At 39.0% G+C, this 24246-nt stretch overlaps 1 protein-coding gene across 1 annotated transcript; it reads right to left on the reverse strand.

Annotated features, from left to right (window-relative positions):
* Positions 1-44: 44 nt before the first annotated feature.
* On the reverse strand, positions 45-23599 carry lrrc1 (leucine rich repeat containing 1). Its single transcript, XM_044046343.1, has 14 exons — positions 22991-23599; positions 14656-14773; positions 14030-14108; positions 11577-11666; positions 8741-8797; positions 8546-8609; positions 7541-7615; positions 6901-7045; positions 6420-6538; positions 5940-6023; positions 4622-4737; positions 4024-4196; positions 2380-2522; positions 45-1471 (listed from the first exon to the last, which is right to left on the reverse strand). Exons 1-14 carry the CDS (start codon positions 23147-23149, stop codon positions 1313-1315), a joined length of 1581 nt encoding a protein of 526 aa, XP_043902278.1. The 5' UTR covers positions 23150-23599; the 3' UTR covers positions 45-1312.
* Between the last annotated feature and the right edge of the window lie 647 nt (positions 23600-24246).

Genomic DNA, 24246 nt, shown 5'->3' on the forward strand with positions numbered 1-24246 from the left:
AAAGGGGCCGACTAATAAAAATTAAAACAATAACAAGCACGTTGTTTGGTGTTGCACTCATTTTATTGATCAGTGGTTAAAAGGTTGTCCAGATCTGTCTGAGATCTGTCTTGTGCAGTTTGATCAGAAAAATAATTAAAAACATAAACCTTTAAAACACTTCAACCAATTTCTCTGGTCCACCATTTTTGCAATCAAGTTTAAAACAAATTATTACAACTTATCATGTACCATATAAAAGAATGAGATCAGAAAAAAGGGGGGAGATGTGAATTAAAGTTGAACTTCTAGCAACTTTGTTTTTAATCGGATGTCACCAAATGTCTGATGATTTTTGTTAACATTACTGTGCATAAAAGGGGGGAAAAATAAAATAAAAACACAGCTGGTTTTGGCATCTATTTAAAGAATATTGCAAAGCAGTGAAGCACAACACATAAATAATATTTATATCATTTATATCTGCAATAGCACATTGCAGATAACTAATTTACGTTCGATGGGCGGTACTTAAACTTACCCAAACTTAATCAATTAAGTAAACCGATTTATTATCCAAAATACAGGACTAGATTCAAGGCCATCCACTCACCCAATTAAAATAGTTATATGATTTGAATAAGACATTAGTGGCTGTGTTTTGTTTGTGATTGATTTCAAAAGGGAAGGAAAAAAGAAAGAAAGAACCAAGTTTGAAACAGAGAAGAAAAGGTTTAAAAATCTGTTTAAGAAATTTACTATACATTTGTATTTACATCTGAGCTGCCAAAAAGTATAAAAGTATCAATATTCACAAAAGACTATACAATAATCCTTAAATCAGTAGGTCCAAAAACTCCTGCCTTTATGTTTGCTCAAAATGTAAAAAGAAATATTTACCCAGTGTTTTAAAAATAGATATAGAACAAATATATAATACATTTAAAAAGGTTTGACCATATTATAAAGACTTATAATAGTGCAACTACCTAATGTATATTTTTTTAAAAAGAGGCTTTTTGAAAAAAAAAATAAAAAAAATTTTAATCTTTAAAATATCTTTTAAAAGAAGCGTCTTTGTGCAGATTATTGCTGTGGACATTAATTGAAAAGAGGAAGGCACAGCGGCCGGGTAGAGCGGAGTCAAACGCGCGTTTACACAGGACTGGACATGGAGCAAGGTTACAGGCGTCCCAGGGTTGAATTGGAGGGGGGGTAGGCCACACCAGGGTTTGTAGGTAAAAGAAAAAAATGGGGGCTGCAGGGGCTGTGCAGGACGACACGGTGAGACACAGGAGGTAAAAAAAAAAACAACAGATCTCTGAGGTAAAGGTCACACAGACGTGGTCACTCCATCTGCAGCGTTATTGACCTCATTTTTGTTGGAGTCCAGGCCTTTGGCAGCATTCAGGTCGTTGCGGAGGTTCTCGGCCGCCTTCTTCATCGTTTTCAGCTCACCGGGGTGAGGCGTGGCCCGCCGCAGTAGAGTTCCCTGTGTGGAGGGAAGAAAAACAATTTTGCTCTGCTCAGAATGCACACATGTAGCCTCAGTCTCAGAAGAAAGTTACAGCAAATACCTTCGTTATAGTTCATTCCCACTGGTCAAACAACCTGCTTAATGCCAGATTTTAAACTGTTTTTGTTTGTTTTTTTCAGTGGAGATTTTTAATGACTATGCAATACATGTTTTTATCAGCTTATTCTTCTGTGTCTGCTCCGTTTGCATCATTACGCACACTCATCTTCTTGCATTTGCATAGCCGTTACATTCTAAAACTCTGGAATGTCAATCATCAGATCATCGAAATGATTTAAAGAGAGACCACCACTGACAGTTCTTTTGTTTTCGGCACATCTGTGATGTCACAGTTCACACTCCTTCAAATCCTAGGTTTAGTGTGAAAGAGGCGTTAGGAACAAGTTGCCTAATAATTACAACCACATCCAGCAGAACAACAAAATGTCAAAGGTCAAGTGTGTAATATTTAAGAGGGTTTGTTGGCAGAAAGTTAAGTCTACTAGCCATAAGAATGTCTGCTTCAAAATAATGTAATAAGGCCAGGACCTTGCTCTATAGAGGCCACCATATTTCTACAGCAAGCCTGAAGTGACAAAATAAATAAAATAAAAATAAACTAACTATGTTTTGCATTTTGAAGTGGAAGCTTTCTACACAAAATTCCTTTCTAGTATGTGAATGCTAGGAAGGGTTAAGTGGTGGAGTCCTCGACCCTCATGGGGAGGATAAAGCGGTAGGTGAGTGAGTGAGTGAGTGAGTGAGTGAGTGAATAATAATAATAATGATAATAACAAAGTAGAAAGATCTTCAGACATGCCCTTTGACAGCTGTGTTACATTGTTTTGCTTTCATTGCTGTGCCCTCGAGCTCGCTGCTCTCACCTTTCCATCATCCTCATCATCATCATCATCATCCAGGAAGTGGATAGCACTGGTCCTGTTCACGGCTTTGTTGTCCCACGTGTCATCTGCCATGTCATTTACGAGGCTCTCCAGGGCTCCAAATCGGGCAAGTTTATCAGAACCTGGGAAAAAAAGCCAACACCATTTGTATGAAAATGCCTGCAGGAAAGTGCTCAGAATGACATTAGGTGAGTTACAGCAGGTTAACATCAATAAAGTGGTTGTGACTGTTTCTCAACAATCTGCCAAGTCAAGAAATAAAAGCTGTCACAGAGCCCGGCGCTTGTGAGAGAAACTGCCAGATCACAGTTTCAAATCCCAGCTTAGTCACAGGCTTACAGCGACACAATCTTCCCTGCCCCCAACTTCAGTTTCAGCCTCCACTTGTCTTACATCTGCATCTCTCCCACAGGAGAGACGGCCTGTCACAAAAAATGTATGAATAAATGTGTCATTTCTTTTTTAAAAAAAGGGAAAAACAAACATCTTTTCTAATGCAAAAAATAGCAAATTTTAGCAAATTCAAAATAAGCCACGTATTTATGAGCAAGTCAGTGGACGGGACGACAGCAATAAATAAATAAATAAATAAATAAAAAAAAACCTGCAGCTAAGCGTTGTATCAGGCAGCGATAGAGCCAGCCGCCAGCCGCATGTCTACACCCAGTGGGCGAGCTTTTACTGGCAACAGGCCAGATTCTGCTAAGCCTCTTTAGCCGTCCAATCCACTGCATTTCTGAAAAACATAACCAAGGAGGGCCCTAAGGGACAGGAGGGGGGCCTGATGTATCACAGGCTCTGTGATCCCTTACAGGACCTCATAACCGGCAGATACTGCGAAGAAGGATCAGAGGGCACGGAACACACTTTGCCTCTCTGAGCAGATCATGTGATGATGTCACCAAAACTGCAGGGCACTACATACATAGGAGATGATAATGAATAATAGTGAAATGTCCCATTTGAGCATGGGGGCAATGATGCTGCACATACGGTACATGACGTACACAAAAATGAAAGAAATACAGGTTGAGTTTATATTAGAGTGTAATTTTATCTTTTTTATTTTTTGTAATTTTCTTATTATTGTATTGTATTGTATTGTATTGTATTTTATTGTATTTTATTTTATTTTATCCTATTTTTATTTTTATTTTCACTCTATTCTCATCTCTTAACTGAGCTGGGGGAGGAATAAAGTCATTCTATCTTCAATTCAATCTATAGGCTACAACCATAGTATATTTTCATTTCAGCTCCATATTTAGACCTATCAATATGCATCAATATTAACACAACTAAAAGCACATATCCCATGTCCATTCAGTTACATGAGGTATACGCTTGCCAGGGAAAAGAGAAAGCAGATTTTCTTCTCAGCAGTTGTTTGCTCAGTTTAAAAAAAAAACTGCGAAGCAACAGCAATAAAAACTCACAGCAAGAATTCCTGTTCTTCGACAACAAAAGGTGAAAAAAGTTTAAAACTGAGTGACAGTCAAGTTACGGTCGATGAGAATCGATCACAGAGTGAATGCAGGTATCTGCGTCTTCATTTCTGCCAATTCAGACCAAAAACACTGCCCCAGAGTGGACGGAGCCTGCAGGTTTTCCTTGTAGGTTTACCTTTGTTGTCGGCCTCACATGGCTGCTGAGGCAGCAGCACACAGGTGAGCACCTTCTCGCCCGTCTCGGGATCCTCATCGGTCTGAAAGGTGAGGAGAGGCTGCGACTGGTTTTCGGACAACCACAAAGCTTTCAGCCGCAGCGTGGTCAGTGACATCGGTAAGTGTGTGAGCCTAAAAGGAGGGACATGTATCACTCACTGACTCATATATAAAGAAACCTCAAGATAACCTAAATGTTTGTATTTCCTTATCTTCACAACACTTGTCATGTCTTGCGTTAGGGTGAGAAACTCGTTTTGTCGTTATGAGGAACAGAAACACTGCCCTGACACAGAGGTGTACTAGTCTGTGTGTGCATTTGTATTTATATCTTTGTGAACTTACAAACCTATCTTTGTGGGGACATTTTTGTCTGGGCCTTTTCAGGATTAAGAATTGGTTTTAGGTTTACCATTAGAAGTGACTTTAGGTCACAGTAGGGGGTTAGGGACTTAGAAGTGATGGTTAAGGGGATGGGGAATGCTAAGATAAGTGAGGACATGTGTTTTACTGATTAGTTGGTTTGAACTTGTCTGTCCACCTCCTGCATATGTTACCTATTTCCAGAGACATCGAACACATGCAGCTCTGTGGCCTGGGACAGCTCTGACGGTATCCTCGTCAGCCTGTTCTCTCGTACACAGAAGACATTCAACCCGCTGCAGCCACCGATCTATGTAACAGAGGAAACACTGTGGTTAGGCTGCATGTCAGTCACAGACACAAACTTATACAGACTATAAAGACATCCAAAGAGATCCCAGGGGGATTTTTCCATTCAGTCTGGATAATGGAAGTATAATTAAGTAAAATTTAATGTCTATACATTCTGACACTAGCAGAGGGTTCTAAAGGTAGGAATATTTAGTCCCGGTGGCCAGACGAAGCAAAGACATGATGGGCAGAAGGAGTCCAGCAGTGTTACAGAAAAGGAGCAGGTTAATGTCATCATTTACACAAATTAAATATAAACAATAAACAAAGCTAAAGGTCTTAAATCACCAATTTAAAAATAGGAAACAAAACAAAACTAAATCAGCAAACAACAGGGTCAATAAAACTGAGCCAATGGTCAAGTATCACAGCAAAGCACACATCAATACATGGGCCATGGTTACACTAAGATTGTTAAGAGACAGTGCAGTCTTTGCAACAGTAGACACAGGGGCCATTGTACAAGGTCTAAAGAAGCCTTTCTGATGAAGCCTTCTATCAGGCGTGGCATCACTTAAACAGACAAGAGGTTAGAGACTCGCGTCACACACACACAGAACAAAACAAAACAGAGACACTCAGTCAGAGCTGGAGCGAGCAGTGAAAAAACAGAGAGACGAGAAAAGCACAACATGGAGCATTGTTGGTCCAGTACATGAATGAACTTAAGATAGACAATAAAAAACATCTCAAATTCACTCAAAAACAGTTGCATTAAAGAAGAACTGCAGACAAATGACAACATATCAGTCAGTGTATTAATAACAGGCATCAGCAAAATTGACGTTTGTAAGAACAATGACTAAGAAGAAGGAGAAGTGCAGTTCCTGTCTAACATCGGCAGTGTTGACATGATAATGAAGATGATGACGAAGATCAATAATTTCTGTTAACTTTGACACTTGCACCACCTCCAGGCAACAAGTGTTACAGCTCATGTTTTGTAGATCTGTGTTCAATGCAGCACATGTTTGACAATGACCATGTTGAGTCTGGTTTGATTCATTTCAATATTTGGTTCTGGGAATTTCAACCCTAAACTTCACATTGTGCATAACTACTGGTGTTAAAGAAAGCCCCCTTTCCTATCCACAACGTTTCATTCTCACATTTCGGGTCAATGGACAATCAAATTTTATAAAAAATAAAAATAAAGCTTACCTCTTTAGGCAGAGACATTAGCTGGTTTCTGTCACAATTGAAGTTGGAAAGACGCTTCAATCTCCCAATAGTCCTTGGTAAACTCTAGTGATGAATAAAACATTACAGTTAGAGAGATTATTTGCTGGCTCAAAACCAAATAAAAACCTATTAACCTAAGTCTGTTTAAAAGAACGTGTTGCAGTTGTCCCATTGGTCAAACTATCCATAAAATGATGAGATTCTAAACAAATATAACTAAACTATACCATTAAGAATACCTCAAACTAATAAAATGGTTGTTAGAAATAATACACATTTGAAAACATGGTTGGTGAATGAGTTCATTCGGATACATGGTGGTTAAATTCTCCAAAAAGCCACGTCCACTTATTCTCTCTCAATATATTTCCAAATGTCAATTTAAACAGATGCAGTAGATGCAGCAGCACACACAGTACAGCATGTGCCTTGGAGTAGATAATAGAGATAAAAACCAACCTGTAGATGGTTCTCTGTGAGCACAAGTTCAGTTAGACTTTCACAGTAGCCAATGCTCTCTGGAAGATAAGTTAGTTTATTCTGGTCAGCTTTCAGGATAGAAAGTTTCCGTAGTTTTCCTGCAGGGTAGGAAAAATATATGTTAGACGTCTAGGATAATGTGAAAAATGTACGTTGGTTAAAATTCTATTATTGGCTTGTTTTCAGTTTATTTTACAGGAAAGTGAGTTTGATCTCTTTTACACAAATGATTAAATGGGGTTTAAACAGATCACCTCCTGAGGGATGCATTCGTTTACCACATTCAGGGCATGCAGCTTCTTAGGTTTCATTTGAAAATACCATATTTTAAAAGGTAATAACAATATTTTCCCATTTGTAAGAAATAACCTTTTTAAATAATCCTGTAAAAACATTTTCAAGATATGCATGCAAGAAATAATCATGGTAATAAGGACAATGTGATAATTCACATGTTTACCAATGCTATCAGGTAGAGCATCGATGAAGTTCTGTGACACCATCAGGTCAGTTAGTGCCAGGAGACCTCCCAGTTCCTCGGGTAGGTGCCCCAGTTTGTTTTCCGACACATCCAGACACACCAGGCTTTTCATACTGCCCATCTCCTGAGGTTCACAGCAGAGATGTGTGGTAAACAAACACTTGTGTTACAGCAATATGACAACAAATACATGAGGGGACTCAGTGCTGTCTATGCATTTAATATCAAGGACAAACACATGGCACACAGAACATATTATTTGGCATAACGTGAAACATTTGCATTCCATCGAAAAACAAGACCGATATTTACATTTATATTGAGGGTGATGGGCTTATATGGACCCTTATATGACTTCATCCACTCTGCAGAGCTGCTGCTATGTGTTACACAGGGTTTGCCTTTGCAAAATTAAAAAAGAAATGCTGATTTTAAATGCTAATGAAATTGGATGGGTTTTTTTGTCAGTATTTTCTGATTGTATTTTTTAACAAATACATGTTCTTTGTTCAAACACAAATTATTATACAGCAATAAAAATGACTACATAAAAGAGTGATATTATATTTTACTATAAAGACAATAAGAACATATATATGAAAGAAGAAGTATAGCTTACTGCAGGTACTTCAGCCAACTGGTTTCCATCAAGCCATAAGTCCTTCAAGCTGACAAGACCGCCTATTGACTCCGGCTACGTGGGAGGGAAGAGGGAATGCAGCAAGTGAGAGAGCCAGGAAAATGGAACAGAGACGACATAAGAAGACAAAGCAAACAATATTAGTGACTATTTATTCTATTTTATCTACATTTAATCCAAACTCCTGGTGTGAAAACACAGCCAGGGGCAGAAAAGTGGAAGTAGAAGCCCTGAAAGATGAACAGAAATGCATGAAGATAAAACCTGCAAGTCTCAGATTCGAAGGACGTTCATAATTAACTGATTACCCATTAACCATTAATTAAACAGATTGTTTAAAAGTGGCATCTCAGACTGACGTCTGTTCATGAGAATATCGCTGAACAAGTGCACAGAATCATGAAGTGTGCGATGCTGTGTAAATCCTCATCATGTGCTACTGTTTCTGCTCCTGTTCAACTTTCTAACGTATTTTGTTCATTGTGTCACAAACATTCATCCATAGTAAATGATTGGTTAATAAAAACTTGTGCTGCACACAGCTGTTTTCAAGATGACGTTACGCTTGTTGTGGCCCTTCGGCAAAACATTAATTATCACAGCTGAGTATAAAACAAAAAAGCAAATCCCTATGTTCATTGTACACTAAACTGGAGGAAGAAACACACAGTAAAGCTAGTAAAAAGCCATTTCTTTGCAGTGTAGCTGCGCCTGATCTGAGGGTAAATCATTCACCATCAGAGTGAGACGGCTCACGTAAGATTACAACTTAAAACCACAGCTCAAAGCAGATGGTCATCCTCCCATCTGCGTGATAAGAGGTGAAAGCTGTTCTCGAGGGATGCTAATCTATTTGGACATGCCAAGTACAAGGAAATGGGAAAAAGTTTTGTTCTGCTCCGACTGTGACTGGCTCGGTGTCATTCTTCTGAAAAAAAAAACAAGCAAACTCGTACCAGAATCCAGAGAAATACAAACACTTACCAGACAATATAGTTCATTATTTCCGAGGTCAAGCTCTTCAAGTCTACGAAGCAACGATAGCGACCTGTGGTTGACATATGCAAAAGGAAAGGAAACAACTTATTACCCTCTGTTAACCAGGTAAATAAATGTACTATAAAGACTTTCCTTTATATGTACAAATAGTTAACTTAATGCAGTTAGTTAAATACTTACTCTGGAAGGAATGTGAGCAGATTTTCTCTGAGTTCTAATGAGATCAAGTTGGAAAGGCTGTAATAACAGGCAAAAGGAAAGATCATTATTGTGGAAAAAAAAAAAAAGCATCTGAAAATGCCATGAAAACACAAACTGTAGTTTATTTACAACTTCTACTGATGCACAATGTTCTACAATGTTTAATAAAACAAGACGTTTTATTGAGAGATAAATATGGCTGCACAGTGTCTGATTACGCTCAAATATCTGAGAACAGGAAGTACTTTAGAGGTGTGTCCGCCTTATCAAGGCCTTTAAACTTCAGCAGCATAAACAACTGCTGGTTTAAAGGAAGAGCAAAACGTGCTCAATGACTACCATGGACCAAAGTACTGTGCAGTGCTGCTTGTCAATGCTCCATGCTGTACATGTTACCAAGTATAGGGGGATGTTTATGGCAACAGCCACTAAGTACAGCACAAAGTCCACGTTGTTAATCAGAACCCAAACTAAACTACAGAAAGCACTTGGAGAGCACAAACATCCACCAGGGCTGCCCAGTTTCTGTATATGAATCACATCCAAAATTGAATAACGTCTTTCTTGGGCCGTAACCAACAAATCACATTATCATCATGACTCCTCTCTAAAGCCTTTACTGGAGTTAATAAACCTTGCAGGTATCTTAGTGAATCAAAATATATGGACTTCAATACCAATTCCTGAACCATGCCTTTTGTTAAATTTCTAAACACAACACAGACAGACACAGACACACACGTTAAGCCCCATCTTCCTCTCGTTTGAGGAACGGGGCCCATTTCTGGTAGTAAATTCCTGCTCGCCTCAAGGCAGCAAATCATGAGCACTGTTACATCGAAGGCAAACAGCATGCTGCATGCTTATTGGCTCACTGACTCTGATAAGATTAACTCCTTGGGTACCAAGATTTGACATCGAAGAACACATTTTCAATGAGAGGACACAGAGGAAGTTCGATACCACAGACATGTATGTCAGCGTCTTTATCTGTACACGACCAGCTCGAAAGATTGGCTGACAGTGTTTTCGAAACTCGTCTGTCTACTTAACTGATCATAGAGGTCACCTGAAAGATGTAAACAATCTCCAAGCAGCATCAAGTGTCTCATGTTTCTGTAAATGCCCCCTTTTTCCTGTTCCGACAGAAAACACTGCCATCTCAGGAGATGAAATGATGTAAATATTTATCTTATCTCTGTCTAAAGACAAAATGTCGCTCCAACTGCATCATGGCTTTCATTACCTTCTCGAGATAGCGAGCAGGCTACAAGTCACAGATTACGTAAGGAAGATAAAAACACATATGCGAGGCACATGCCGTACCGCGGAGGAATGGGTGTGAGATCTCTTGAACTTTGAGTGACTTGTTTGGTCGTAAAAACTGTATATGGCATTCAAAATAATGTAAATCAGTCACATGCACAGTCCCAGCCCTCATCCACTGCATGCTCGGTTTGTAGTCATATGAGAAACATAAGTCAACCACTTAGTCTCCAAAATGACAAGTAAGCATAGTTGTAATTAAATAAGTTTTTTGGAAGGACATTGCAATAAACTATGTACATTAATAAGAAGCAGATGGTTTTCAAGACGGCAGACAACACACACATTATTAAGGATATTTACAAAGCAATATTCAGTTCAACGAAACCCAGAATTTTAATCTCAGTTTGATTTTATAGTTATTATTTGAAGGTTTTTAAGACTGTTAATGTTCTAAAATCAACAAACAGAGGAAATATCTGGAAAACGACAAAGCTTCCGCACACGACAAAGTTACAAAATTAAATTGTATGGAGTTAAATCAAAAAATGCACAGGGTGTCTTGAATAAAATCTATCTATCATAGTGTTATTTTAGATTCAGCAGTCCTGACTTGTGAACACGATAAAAAAATTCCACCATGCATGTATTATCTCTGGGAGGTTAAGCAATAGTACTTAATTTATGGCCCTACAGCAAGCCGAGACAAATGTCTGTTTAGTTTAGCTCCAACTATTTCAGCACTCACTGTATCTAATGGTTAAAATATGCCATCCACACCACAACCAATAACCATTGGAAGCATCAGAGGGAGTGTCCCTGTCGTAATCAATAATCAAGTGCTATCAAACTCTTGGTTGGTGTTGTTTTATATTATGTTTATAAAAAACTACTTAGGTGGAAGGTGTAAAAAAAAAAAAAGGTGTTTGATCAGGAAACATTTTATATTATATGACTTCTATCAGCTATGACGAAATGCTGTCTTAGTAAAGTATATTTTTAGCTTTTACTCAGAGACTGTTGCTATTAAAACAACTACAAATAATTACGTATTTTTATAGCATTCAGTCAAATTTATTTATTTTCTCAACAAACCACAAACACAGTGGTGAGTGAGATAAATGAAACGCAGACAGAGACACAAGGCACCATGTGACAAAAGTCATTATTCTAGTGTGCCTGCAATTATTTCCAATATCTCTTCACGTTCAGTTTGGCACTGCACACGTATTAAGAGCCCTTAATAAATCACCTGCCAAGGTTGAAGACTGTCAAGAGACCCGCTGGACAAATATGCAATTAACAGACAGACATTCCTTGCATTTTTAGGTCGATGAATCTCACGATATAAGTGAATAAAGAGGTGTCAAAAGGACATTTACATATATCATAAGAACAATTAAATTACAGTTTGTTCAGATTAACACAGACTACCAACGAGGGTGTATTAAACCTTTAAATGTGGCTTCTGGTAATAAAGCTCTGTGTAAAGAGGACATTAAGACATCATGCTGAGGACAAATGTGACCAAAACAATGTGTGCACTTACTTTCCAATGTTTTCTGGAAGAACTTGCAATGAAATATCATTGATGGAAAGACACGTTAGATTCCGCAGCTCTGGAAAGGTCTCGGGTAACCTGTTACGAGTAAAACACAGCATGTGAGACACCAGCACAGAATTCTAAAAAAAAAAAATTTGACTTTGTCAAGTAATATGTTCAACATTAATGATGCAGATCATTACTGATTATTAGGAAAACATAGAGACCATGTGGCATTATGTCCACTGAAAAGATAAGCTATATTTAAGATGACATTCTGGCTTAAACGTGTAGTTTTCATGTTAAAACTGACTGTACAATAAAAATGACTTGCTGCATTTACTTATGTCCTCTATAAGCTCAGTTCTCTCTGTCACGCAATAAAATACACATTGATTTTTGCCATAAACTATCGCATTAAATTGGCATCTATCGATCATGTTTCTCTCACTCTGAGGAAAAGCAACCATATCCCGACCAGTGTCTTCCCACTGGTTGTTTCAAGACAAAACTTTTCTTTTGTGCTCACATTATCCCCGTAGCACAGTGGGCTGGCCAGACTACTTGGGTGCAAGTTGTGGTCACACTTTGATCCATCACGGCAACAACAAAAGATGCTTACAGCCTTTGAGCTCCTCTTATCTCCATTTTAGTGAAAGCCACACGCGAAAATGTCTTTCACAAGCTTACATAAATGTGGGCGAGACAACAAAAACAGACCACGTCTGCCCAGTATTCCTCCCCAGAAACAATTATTGGAACAAATGTGAGCCAGCGATCAAGACAGCCATCAACAAGTATTAATAACAGACTACACATCACCTGCAGCCTGCTCACAAGTATGGAGCTCCATGTAAGCTAACACTTGTTGACATAAACACAATGTCTACCACTGAAATGTCAGCTGTCAGCGTTTGTTTGTAAATATAAGACAAATTCATAAAAGATGGCTTGAAAAACATCTAATTTTCCATCTAAATCTTACATGGAAAAAAATACAGGTGTGGCTTTAAATAACCTCGTTAATCTATGACAAAGCAAAATGACAGCACATTCCTGCTAATCCCCAGCTGTAACTAGACCTTTACTATAAAACTGTTAAAGCGGAGAGAGTGGAAAATTAGATAACTAGTGTGGGAAAAAGTGTGTTTTGTTTGTATGCGTGTGTGTGTGTGTGAGAGAGAGAGATAGAGAGGGAGAGAGAGCATGTGTGCACTTAAAAAGTATTGAACAGCAACAATGCCTTTTCTAACGCTATTTATTGCTGCCTACTGAACTAGCAATGTGTTTGTGCCCCTGCTGGGATGCAAATTAGTCTGACCCACACACAAACAAATACAATCTATAGACACAAGCTGCAATTTGTGAAGAGACTGTATGAGTGTACATAGTGGGAGGAATAACAGAAGGTGACCCTTAAACACAAACTTTGTCAAAATTGTAAACATAAAACCATCTAATCAATAAACTTTTTTTTAATTAATTTTCATAAATTTCATAATTTTCTTTTAATCTAGATAATTTGGTCTTTTTTATTTAGCGGGAGGTCAAACAGTATAGGAAAATGGGTATGGAAATGAATATTTCAGAAAAATATGGTTTTATTTTTAAAGAGACCACAATTAAAGTCCCTGTAAAGACATAAAAACATCCCTTGGAAATGTGTCAATCACCACCTCACCAAATTTGAGTATTTAAAAAAAGTCACCAAATGTTTAAATATGATGCTTTAGATCATGTAAACATCAGCTTCACTCTCTGCTCTGAGACGGTGTGGGCGTGGCTGCTACAGCCGTCGCACACTATTCTGGTCTCCCTGCTCAAGTGGGGACCAGAGTCCGCGAACGTCGCAGTTTCGTCAGCGAGTAACTTCACATAAAAACGCTCCGATAACATGTAGAGAAGCGACAATTTTCACCATTTTGGTGGTAGTTCAACGACATATTGCACATAAACGGAGGTAGTTTAGCAGAAGTCCTCCACCCTCTCTCTCTTCCTCTTCCTCGTTGTCAGCAGCACCTGCAGCCTCACAGCAGGAGTCTGCTCCTCTTTCTGGTCTTCTCTACTTAGATAAAGTGTCAGAGGTTTTCTGTGTGTTTTTATAGACAGGTAAGACACATTTGTGGGACAAAGGCAGCAGTGCAGGAGACCGCGGTTAAAAGTGCTGAGAGTTTTTATATCGACACTATGTTTGAGGAGGAGTTATGCTAATTATGGTTCTTGTGCATTCTTGAAAAGACTACTGGAGAGAAACTTCTTCCAGTTTCGACTCCATAATTTTTTATGCTACATATATCATTTTTTACATTACATATGTTCTCAGCCACTATTTTCTAACATATACAATGTGAAGACACGAAATGCTGAATTTGCTATAGAGGATCTTTAAGTAATAAATATGACTCATAATTAGTGTTCCTTTCCGAAAAGTAAAAAAGCAACATAAACTGTGGGAGTACCTTGTTAATGGATTTCCACTGAAATCTGCCACTTGGAGGGCTTTGCAGTATGAAATGCTCTCTGGAATTTCCATAATATCTGAATAACAGAAAACAGAAAACAGAAATGACCTTTTGCATTTTTCAATGATATTTGAACATTCAAATATAAATGCACAACACGATATGCAAGTTGTCATCCAATACATGCCAAAATAATACATTTAAAATGCAAGACAGGAATAATGTGCCATGGTACGGGTCTTACGCTTATTGACTAAGAAAAAAAATCAAATGTACAACAATTTTATCAGGGCTTAAAACAAACAGGACAGTGTAATGATGAATGTTTGTAGTTTCTTTTGATTCTCATTTGATTTCCTTTTCAACCAGATGTGTGAACGAGCTATAGAAACCTCACCAGTGTTGCTAAAGGAATTTTGAGTTTATATCGACAACTTGAAAGATTCAGACGAATGCAAACCACAGATTTTCCATCTTCATTTGTTGCATAAGCTTCACTAATGAGGAGTAAATCTGTCAGCGCCGTTCATTGGTGAACTTAGTGGTGGCTTTCTCAACTGTAAAGGAATATTCTCACAGATTTGAACACAGCACCTGGTATATCACTCGTTTGCTTTTCTTACCATTTCGAGAGATGTCCAGTTCTACGAGCTGCATGAAGTTGGCTACTTCTGGTGGAAGTCTCTGGATCTCGTTGTCACTCAGGCCAAGTTTTCTTAGCTTCACCAGCTGGAAAAATGGCTGAAACAAGGGAAAGATATTGATACAAATTAGGTCTTTAAGTCACAACCACATCTCGAACAATGTTTGACTTGTCTTTTTACAATAACATGCACCATGTTTAGATTCTCAAAAAGTCCACTCATTTGTTTGCTTAAAATCAGGAGAAACAATAATAGCATTTGTATAGCAAGCAGCCAAAATGACAGTAGAGGACTGAGGGAATTGACTAAAAAGAAAGACAGAGGTTTAAGGAGTCCTAATTATTTTATTTTAAAAATACATTCAGACTGACTTGGAGCTTTTTTACCTCTGGCTTTTTTCAGTTGGATATGTCAGTAGTAATAAACCTAGCAGCAGAATCCACATTTATTGACAGGAGCTAGTTTGTGCATCTACTTTTAACGGCACCATTTGTGCTGCAGCATTTTAAATAGGAGCAAACATCTCTGGGGGCCTATTGAATTAGCAGACAAACACTGCCTGTTTCAGCTGGAAGCAATTTCTCAAAGACTACAACAAACAGGACCAACCACTCATAGAACTGAACTGATCACATGCCGCAAGGTAGAAGTACAAATGTCCACCTTTGTTGTCGGTTTCTAAAAAATTGAATATCCAGTTGGCACAGTTGTCTAAGGCAAGGGCAAAAGCAATTATCACAGGCACATACTTGACGCCCATGACAAGAGCAGGCAAAGCCTTGCTTGTGTGGTGGCAAAGCAGGTAGCTAACAGTGCTGCTTCAGCTTCCCCTAAGTTTTGGCATAAACAGAACAGAAAAACATTACCTTTGGCCTTTATATTTCTTCTGCTTTATTTTCCCCTACTGGCCATAAAGAGTCATCATTTAATGCAAACACTGAGGATGACTATAGAAATGCAGTGTTTTGATCTGTGTATGTCATATGCTGCTTTCCTATACTTTTATGAAAACATGTCATTGTAAGTGACAGCAATCCAAGCCTTAAAATCTCACAGGGGAACACTTCACTCATTAACAGTTGAAAAAACAACAGAAAACTAGACCTGTGTAGTTCCTTTTTTTAGTATTACCTCACTGTGCTGGAGCTGCATACAGTTTAGTGAAGATTAAACTTAACCGCAGAAAGAGCTTACCTACTCTCAGCTATGTGTACCGTACACAAATCATTCATAATCCTTGCATTACTGTTAAAGCCACATAAATGTTTTGAATTGTTTAGTACTTTTATTTTGTGGCATTTGGTCATATTTAAGACTTAAATTTGTATTACTTTTCAGTCAAAAAAACCTGCTGAAACCAGTCAGTTAGTGTGTACTCCAAGTCATTTCAAATCGGTGAATGAGTACACAGCTGTGAAAGCTGTCTAGTGTCCCCAGCTTAACCTGGACACTCTCCACATGCACCACAATTTCCATCCTCCAAGCTTAAACACGCAAATAATAAAATAGGCCAATACACATAAGATAAAATAAGATACCCACAACAATAAAATGTTAATTTTAGATTAATTTTATTTCTGTTATCAAGCTAACAGGGGTCGTATCGCCACCTAGTGTAGCGGAGGAGTCAACAAATGGATTCCCCACTGACTAGCTAGCTAGCTAGCTGTGCATGGAAATGTACTGACTGTCTCACTTTGCGTAGATGATCGCCGACACTGATGACCTGAACTAGTGTCAGTGAAGTTTTCTTTTTTTTTCTTTTTTTTTGTGTTCAGGCAACAAATGCACATACAGACTACATTTTAATAATGTGTGCACAATAAATAAAGCCCAAGAGTCCAAAAGTCAAACTCCACCCTATTACAAAATGCACTTGTCATTCCAAGGACTTAAGACAGTTCAAACAACTCTAATCCATCATTTCATCAAGCAAACAAACCTCTGTTCTTACAAGTAATGACTGTTTGAACTTTCACAAATGAACCACCTTAATTTCACTTTCACGTTTCACTTACGAAGGAAAAACCATACTGTAAAACGAGGAATTGAAAAGATTTTATATTAAAGTAATCTTCACCTTCTGATTCTATTACAATTCCTAATCAGGTCTTTTTCTTCCAGAACATAGGTAGGCCTGCACACAGTTTATTTTATTATCTTGCTGTCTCAGTGTAGACACAGTGTAGAAAAAGGTTTGCATATTTGCTATAGAAATAGCTTGTCATTATTTTAAGTGGATGAGAGAATATTTGAACACCATTTGTTTTCATTGAGTATGTCTTGGTCAAAGAAAAGAAATCCACAATCCTGTCACATTTAAACATAGACTTTTTACCCTCAATAACAAATGTGCTGTTTGATTGCGAGATCACTGTGTACAGAGTGAATACATTGCATTCCTAGAATTTAAACCCATACCGAATCGCTTTTTACCATTTTTCAGACATACAGCTATCACTTAAGCCTACTGGTCAAAAAACCCACTAACATCTGCTTCTTGTCTGCAGTGGTAAGGAATACAATCAACATTCACTCCCAAAGGACTGCAACAGACACAGACTGACAACTATGAATGAAGGAACATGTTAGTTTCTTCCTCTACTACTCTATTTTGGTAGTATAGATGCTGACACTAAAACCTATTCCTGCACAACAATGGTTCAAGCAGCAATCTGAAAATAAGTAGCCGCCAATGAGTTTTAAAGAACAGCGGAGGTAAAAGTATAACATTGTCACAGGACTCTACTATTGTGTGTTGCATTCCCGCTGTCGTAGCAAAGGTTTCTGGTATGTTCAGAAAGGCAAATTCCTGTCAGTGAGAAACAAGTTGATCGCCTTGTAGTGGGATTGCCCACATTTAAAAAAAAAAAACTGCATATATATGCTAGTTTTGATGTAAAAGAGGAATTTGTGAAATCAAGCCATGCGTTGAACCATTTGTTCCTCACTGCCGTGACTTGTCCTTGTCACAAAGTTTCCAGCACTGCATTTTTTTCCCATCATTGTTCATGGGTGAACAAAGTGCAGAACAAACATGCTGGCTTTGATAAAAAAATATTGATAGAATCAGAGGCAAATGATGCTCATGTTTCAGACAATTTGAAGCCAGTTCTTAGCTGTTCCATGCCTAATTGTGACTGTAGTCTCTGTTGACAGTCCACAACTCAAAGATTTGTCTCTCTCTTGATGATATCATCAAGGGAGTCTGCTAGTGTAGACTTAGAAATCTAACCTGATGTGTGACAGATCACGAAAAGAGTGCAAATTCAGGCAAAAGGTTTATTGCGCCAATATGTTTACGACTTTCAGACTTTCTATTTGAGCTACGCCTCTCTTTTATGACAGTACTCAGAAGCAAACACGGATACTTTGAAACCCTTAGTATCAGGGACTTAAGAGAAATGTCAATCAAATGTTTTTATCTGGCTCTCTAATGTGCTTGATAACAATAAAGAGAAGTATAGAAAATGTAGAACTTTAGCTTTAGCACAAACTTACTGACAGAAGAGGAAAACTTGTTCTTCTTGTTAGTGTCATAGAGCAACATGCCCCCAACAACCACCCATGTGTGACACACAACAACCAGAAAAAAGCCTGAGTTGAGAATACATTAACCATTTTCTCAATTCCCAAGTGAATGTTTGAATCTTCAGTTTCACCCTTAGCATTTCGGTAAGAGAGTGCATGGATTACACCTGTGCAAGTCGTCAAGAAAATCTCTTAACATATTCATGTGGCACAAGACACACATGTCTGTGTCCTATTCAAAAAGAAGTTCATTCTTATACTGCACCTATGTCACTGCATGTGCCAGGCCACAACTAACCCGCATTGACATAGATTAAAAGATAGATTCCAAATGAAGTTCAACAGGAAGGTTAAATAAAATACAGGCTAACTTCAACCGTCTCTACCACAGCCACATGTGAAAAACAACTGCTCTACCCTCCATGACAGTTCTTTCTTCCAAAAACATCTTCTAGTCTTAGCTAGTTCAACCACTAGGTTTCTGCTATGGGATTCACACCAACTTTCTTAACCACTTCAAACATGTCACCAACCCTGCAGCTTCCTGTCTCAGACCAAATATTACATGTCATTTTGGAAAGACCTGAATGGTGGTAAAGACGACTGTTAGTTATATTGAACTTTGGCTGCAACCAATTTTGATTTTATTTAAAGATTCATCTGCAGATTTCTTATTTTATCAATTGATCTACAAAATAAAGCCCAGTACAATTTCTCCCACAAGAAAACCTTCTTTACAAAACTGTTTTGCCCAGCAGAATAAAATATCTAGTCTGAAGTTGAATAACATGAAAATAAACTGAAGATTTGATTGTTTTCATTCAGAATGATAACTTTCTTGATTTAAATAATCATCCTAGTTTATCAAAAATATTCCTGATGTAATATCCTGCAAATTGAGGCGTATATAGATATCAGACAGCTTGTTTCATTCGTTCATTTATTTCTTCACTGAAAATCCTTTCACCACAGAAGATGTGGCCTCTATACTTGAGAAATAGTTAATGCTAAATCTAAACATGATAAAGGAGTAATGTTTTGCTTTGTCAATATAAGAAATGTTCTCAGTATACCAGCACAATGCAGATGAAAAGAAACTCAGTCTTAAAGCTTTGCTGGGGGTTGGTACACTGGAAACTACATTAATCTTTTATACATTTCAACAGCCTGCTATTCCTGCTTTCCTAGTCTTCCTCCTTGACAAGTTCAATTCCACGGCTCGTAAGTAACCCGATGACTTCTCCTTGCAAACTAGTCACATGAATCTTAAGAAAATCTAAAATAAATTACCTTTACTGTTTGCCAATTCAGTCCCCACCCCCTCAGAACAAACAAACAAGCAAAAGAGAAATGGGGCTTAGCAAGTAAAACTAAATAATCTAAACCTTTATATCTCTCTGATTTGGTCAGTAGATTTTCTTTGCAAAACTAATGAAGCCATCTCCTCAAATTCAACTTGCCTCATCTTGTTACTGTAAAAACACACCTTTGTGCATGTTTTTATCTGCCTGCCGGAAGAAATGATTGGAGTCTTGTATGTTACTGCATCTAGGCCACGTCACACCATTGACAATGCAACAATAAATAAAGCAGAACTGGTCAGCATTTATTCAGTTCACCACCTCCGAGGCAAATGTGATGAAGCCACACAATGAGCACTGGGGTGAACTGATACAAAAAGGTTTATCCAGTTGGACGTTTCTTGGGCTCACTCAGCAAGGATTGATGACATTATTTACATGCCAGAGAACACAATCAACAGTTCCTCTAGATGGCATGCAAAACGTCCACCGCTATATTCTCAAAACATACTTAGAATATTTTCTAGTGCCTAAAGACTGCTGAATTGTCCAACAACTGTATTCACAATAAGAGTACACCTGCTAATCACATCCTCGCAGTCACACGATGGACAGAAAACAAGAATGGAGAGTTAACTACTAAACATCTACTGGTTTGTCAGGTGTGCCGTGTGCCAGATGTGTAGGTAGAATAATTTTATTGGTCTTGTATGTTTCAATTTAGGTCATCGATTCATTAGAAAACGCTAGCATCAGCATTGCACGAGTGGGGCGACAACAAATCACATAATGCTGTCTTTGTTTTCAGTCAGAATACCTGTTCCTGTCCTTTCTTCTGTGGACAAAGTAAGCAGTGTGACACAACCATGGGAGGTTGCTAACCCTATCTCTGTTTCATCAAATTCTGTGGGCATGGCAAGCTGTAAATATTTAGTCTGCTGTCTTTTCTTTCCTGTGCAAATCACTGTATGCTCCATTCAGATGAAAAACAACTCAGAAAGAAATGCCCTTCAAAAAGTCCTTCAATCCTATCAGCTTAACATGCAACCCGACATGGCTTCAGTTATACGAGGTCAGGACAGTTCCACAAGACCCTAAGTCTTTCCACTTGTCAGGAACAGCTGTAAACCCAATAAATTAGCAAAAGTCTTTGAAGCATACAGTGACAATAACTTAACACCGTTTTCTCAGGACCTCATCAGAGCGAAACTGAAGGAGCCTTCAATAGTAAAACTGGTTTGGCCACAAAAGTTAAAGGGAATATGTTATGAAATCAAAAAGTCAGTCATTATTTCCCTCACTGTAGGTCTATACACTGTAAGGATATGAGAAGACTCCAGCTCAGGATCTTGAGCTGATATCCTACTTAATCGAGAGCACTAGAGTCACCCCTTAGTGTGATTGTAAAAATGTATAACTACTTTAAAATAAAAACTGTGTGGTGTGCGTAGCCTTACAACAAGCTTTTTATGTGCAACTTAGGCAAGAGCCTTGCCTTACAGAGGCTGCCATCTTGTGTTGCCATGCAACCCAAATGGACTAACTATGGCTTACAATGGAATCAAAGGCCTCCTTTACACCTAGCATTAAAATGCGTTTTCTGTGATTTGATTGCAAACGGATAGCACCTGACCACTTGTAAATACAAGTGTAAATAAAAATGAGGGCGGCTTGTTATCCGATCTGCCAAACGATTTTGAGGAGGTGGTCAAAGACACATTGTGACCAGATTGAACAGAGGTGTAAATGTGATGTGTCTCTGATGCGTCTCCGCTGAGCGGAGGTACTTGGTGGCTCCAAGTACAGCTAACATGACAGCTGCAACAAAACTGCTTGTCAACGACGACTTCTTCTCCTGCTTCAAAAGCAAAGATGAGTCCATACAATAGTGCAACTTAATGTGTGGCTATCATTGATGTTGTTGTTGACATGGCAGCAGACAGAGGTGATGTAAAGGGGGATGACCGTGATCAGATAATACCAGGTGTAAATGCATGTGGTGAAGCGCTATTCGATTGCTATATGTACACAGAAAAATGCATTTTAATGCCAGGCGAAAGAGCGACATCATTTCTGGTATGAGTAGGGCACTGTAGTTTGACACACTTGGGAAAGGAAGGAGTGAGCTGCGGAGTCCTTCGTTACAATCAGCAGTCCCACCATTACATATCACTAATTGTTGTACCCTGGACACATTGCTGACAACTGATGGCCATCCATAGCCCTCGTCGGTACATCATGTGTGCAGCATGAGCTATCAAACTGCAGCGAACGTTTGTGTGATGAAAGCTGCCGTTTATATGCATCACATCTGCTGGTAACTAAAGTAATTCCTCTTACACAGGTACAGAATGTACATGATGCAGTTCAACCCAAATGCAAAATAAGGTGGAGTTACATTTAGTCATCACTCTTTGACACAGGCTGACCCTTTTGGCCTTCCATACAGTGACATGCGGCCCCTGAATTTGCACATTTCCTGTTCAAATACAGGTGAGAAATGCGAGGTGCGGCAGCAGCGAGCCTCCCCACGGACTGTGCTATCACTCACACATCGGGTTGATCCATGCGTGCCTGTGGCTGTCTCTCTGTGTGTCGCCAATATAATGTTTGCAGACACGTTTATTATACACCCAGACTTTTATCAGTCTGGCTATTATCTTTAATTAATGTGTGTGACAAATTTGGATTTCCCGATCGAACATAAAACAACAATGAAAACGCACAAAGGTGAGGCAGACAGTACCCTGCCACTCCGAAAGGTGCTTGATGATCTTGGAGGGTGCAGAGCAAAAGCGCTCTGTTTCTTAACTAAACATGTACCTTACCTATGTGTGTGCAAAGAATGCCGATGAGATAAGAAACATAACCAGTGGTAAATGTGCATGCTGCCAATTGAACAGTGAATAAGCTCCTTTTTTGGGTTCATATATTTGTAAATCTGACTCTGAATGAGCACGGCAAAGCTCCCATAGTAGACCTTTAAGTGTCAGCATAATTATCCCTTTAAAGCAGTAAAGGTACAATTTTGTAAGTGATTTTGTAATATCTTACAATGATTATAAAATGACAAGTTCAAAGCTGTCTCCATTCGGTCCTGGGTTATTTCTGACCTCAGAGTGGGATCACCTGCCCTAACAGGTTTGACATATAAAAGACGCAATGTCAGGACTGTGACATATGGGACTCAAATAAAAATGTTTTGGGATCAAACGCTGACTAGCTTAGTCAACCTGTAGCAGTGGGAAGTGTAGCAGGGGAAAAGTTTCCACCTCCACTGTGAGCCTGCTTTGCAGATCTTGCATAATTATTGTCCCCCGAGTCCTCCTCAGACTCTCACGGGATGTCTGATCAGCTCTGTTGGGGAGAGCTCCGTGTCAAAGGCTCTTCAAACCGGAGGGACACGTTCCATGTGACCAAAAATAAGCTGCGGTACACCGCCTGCCTGCCTGCCCGTGAATGTGGGTCTGTTTTCTGCTTACCTTTGGCAAGTCTCGGAGCTGGTTGGCATCCAGCAGCAGCTCCTCCAAACTCCGTCCGTAGCGATAAATCTCATCGGGCACATAGAGCAGGGAGCAGTGGCGTTTATCGATCATCTCGACATGACGGTTGCACCGCCACAGGGGGATACAGTGAAACATCACGGGGGAGGCGGCAATAAATCTCGTACTCGTGCGACAAATAAACAAACAACGGGGAGGAGTGGGAAGGAGGGATGCAACAGATTGCTACGACGGGACAGTCCCGGACTTAATTCACCGTCAAACAACAAGCCGAGCGATACTCACGAGCGACTAAACACCGAAACTCCAGCTGTAAACAACGCTTGCTAACGCTCGTCAGGTCGCGGCGAACATGGGGATTTCTCTCCGTCGTTGTCTCACTTTACTTTGAAGGCACCTGTTTTCTTCTTCTTCTTCTTCTTCTCCCCTGTACTTGGTTCTTTACTTCCCGTCGCTGTTAAAATCACTCCCGTTTAATTTAAAAAGCACAGGCTACATCTCAGTGCACAGGCGGGCAGCATTCTCGCTTTTTCCGTCTCGTCCCGGAGTTAATTTTCTCTCCCGTCCAGTTTCTGACCCGGAACATTCACTCCCTCATTCCAATCCTACGTCACCGTTCCAGGCTGCTCCTCCCTCCGGTCCCTCCTCTGGATTGTCCCGTCCCGCACAGGGCCGCTGAAGTAGTGCACAGAGGACCGGTAACAGCCGCGGGGGGCCTCCAGCTGAGGATGGACACCCCAAGTAAAAACAAACTTTTTAAAATGTAGTAGTGAAATATTGACTGGTCTATATTCTAAATATTACCCAGCAGTATGTATGATAAGCTATAAAAAGGCAGTGATGAAAGATTAGTTTTATTTTTTATCTCCATCAAAGACGTTATGTTTTCACTAAAAAGAAATTCTGTTTGTCTGCAAACGGAATAACTCAAAAAAGTTAAAGGCTCAGCGTTTAACATTTAGGAAGGTTTATTTGCAGGAATTTAACATACTAACCATAAGTGTATAAAACGTTCCTGCTTTTGTCGTTGTGTTTTGTCGTTGCATTTTCTGTTTAGTTTAGTTGGCGTTTGTGTTTTGTTATTTGCTGTGTTTTCCTATTTGTGGTGATAATTTGCACTTCAGGGCCACCGTGGAAGCAGGATAGGATATATGTTTGTCAGAATCAGAATAAAAATGTGTCCGTCGTGACAGAAAATCATCTTTGGCATGGCTCATACATAAACCAATGGAAAT

The sequence above is a fragment of the Solea senegalensis genome, linkage group LG15 (genome assembly GCF_019176455.1).
Source record: "Solea senegalensis isolate Sse05_10M linkage group LG15, IFAPA_SoseM_1, whole genome shotgun sequence".
NCBI lineage: Eukaryota > Metazoa > Chordata > Actinopteri > Pleuronectiformes > Soleidae > Solea > Solea senegalensis.

Excerpts from the sequence above, each read along its gene's own strand:
- lrrc1 (XM_044046343.1), bottom strand. The coding sequence starts at position 23,149 with ATGTTTCACTGTATCCCCCTGTGGCGGTGCAACCGTCATGTCGAGATG. Across the intron at positions 7,046-7,540 it reads AGTTGGCTGAAGTACCTGCA|GAGATGGGCAGTATGAAAAG; the intron begins GTAAGCTATACT and ends TGTGAACCTCAG. Across the intron at positions 4,197-4,621 it reads TTCGATGTCTCTGGAAATAG|GCTCACACACTTACCGATGT; the intron begins GTAACATATGCA and ends CCCTCCTTTTAG.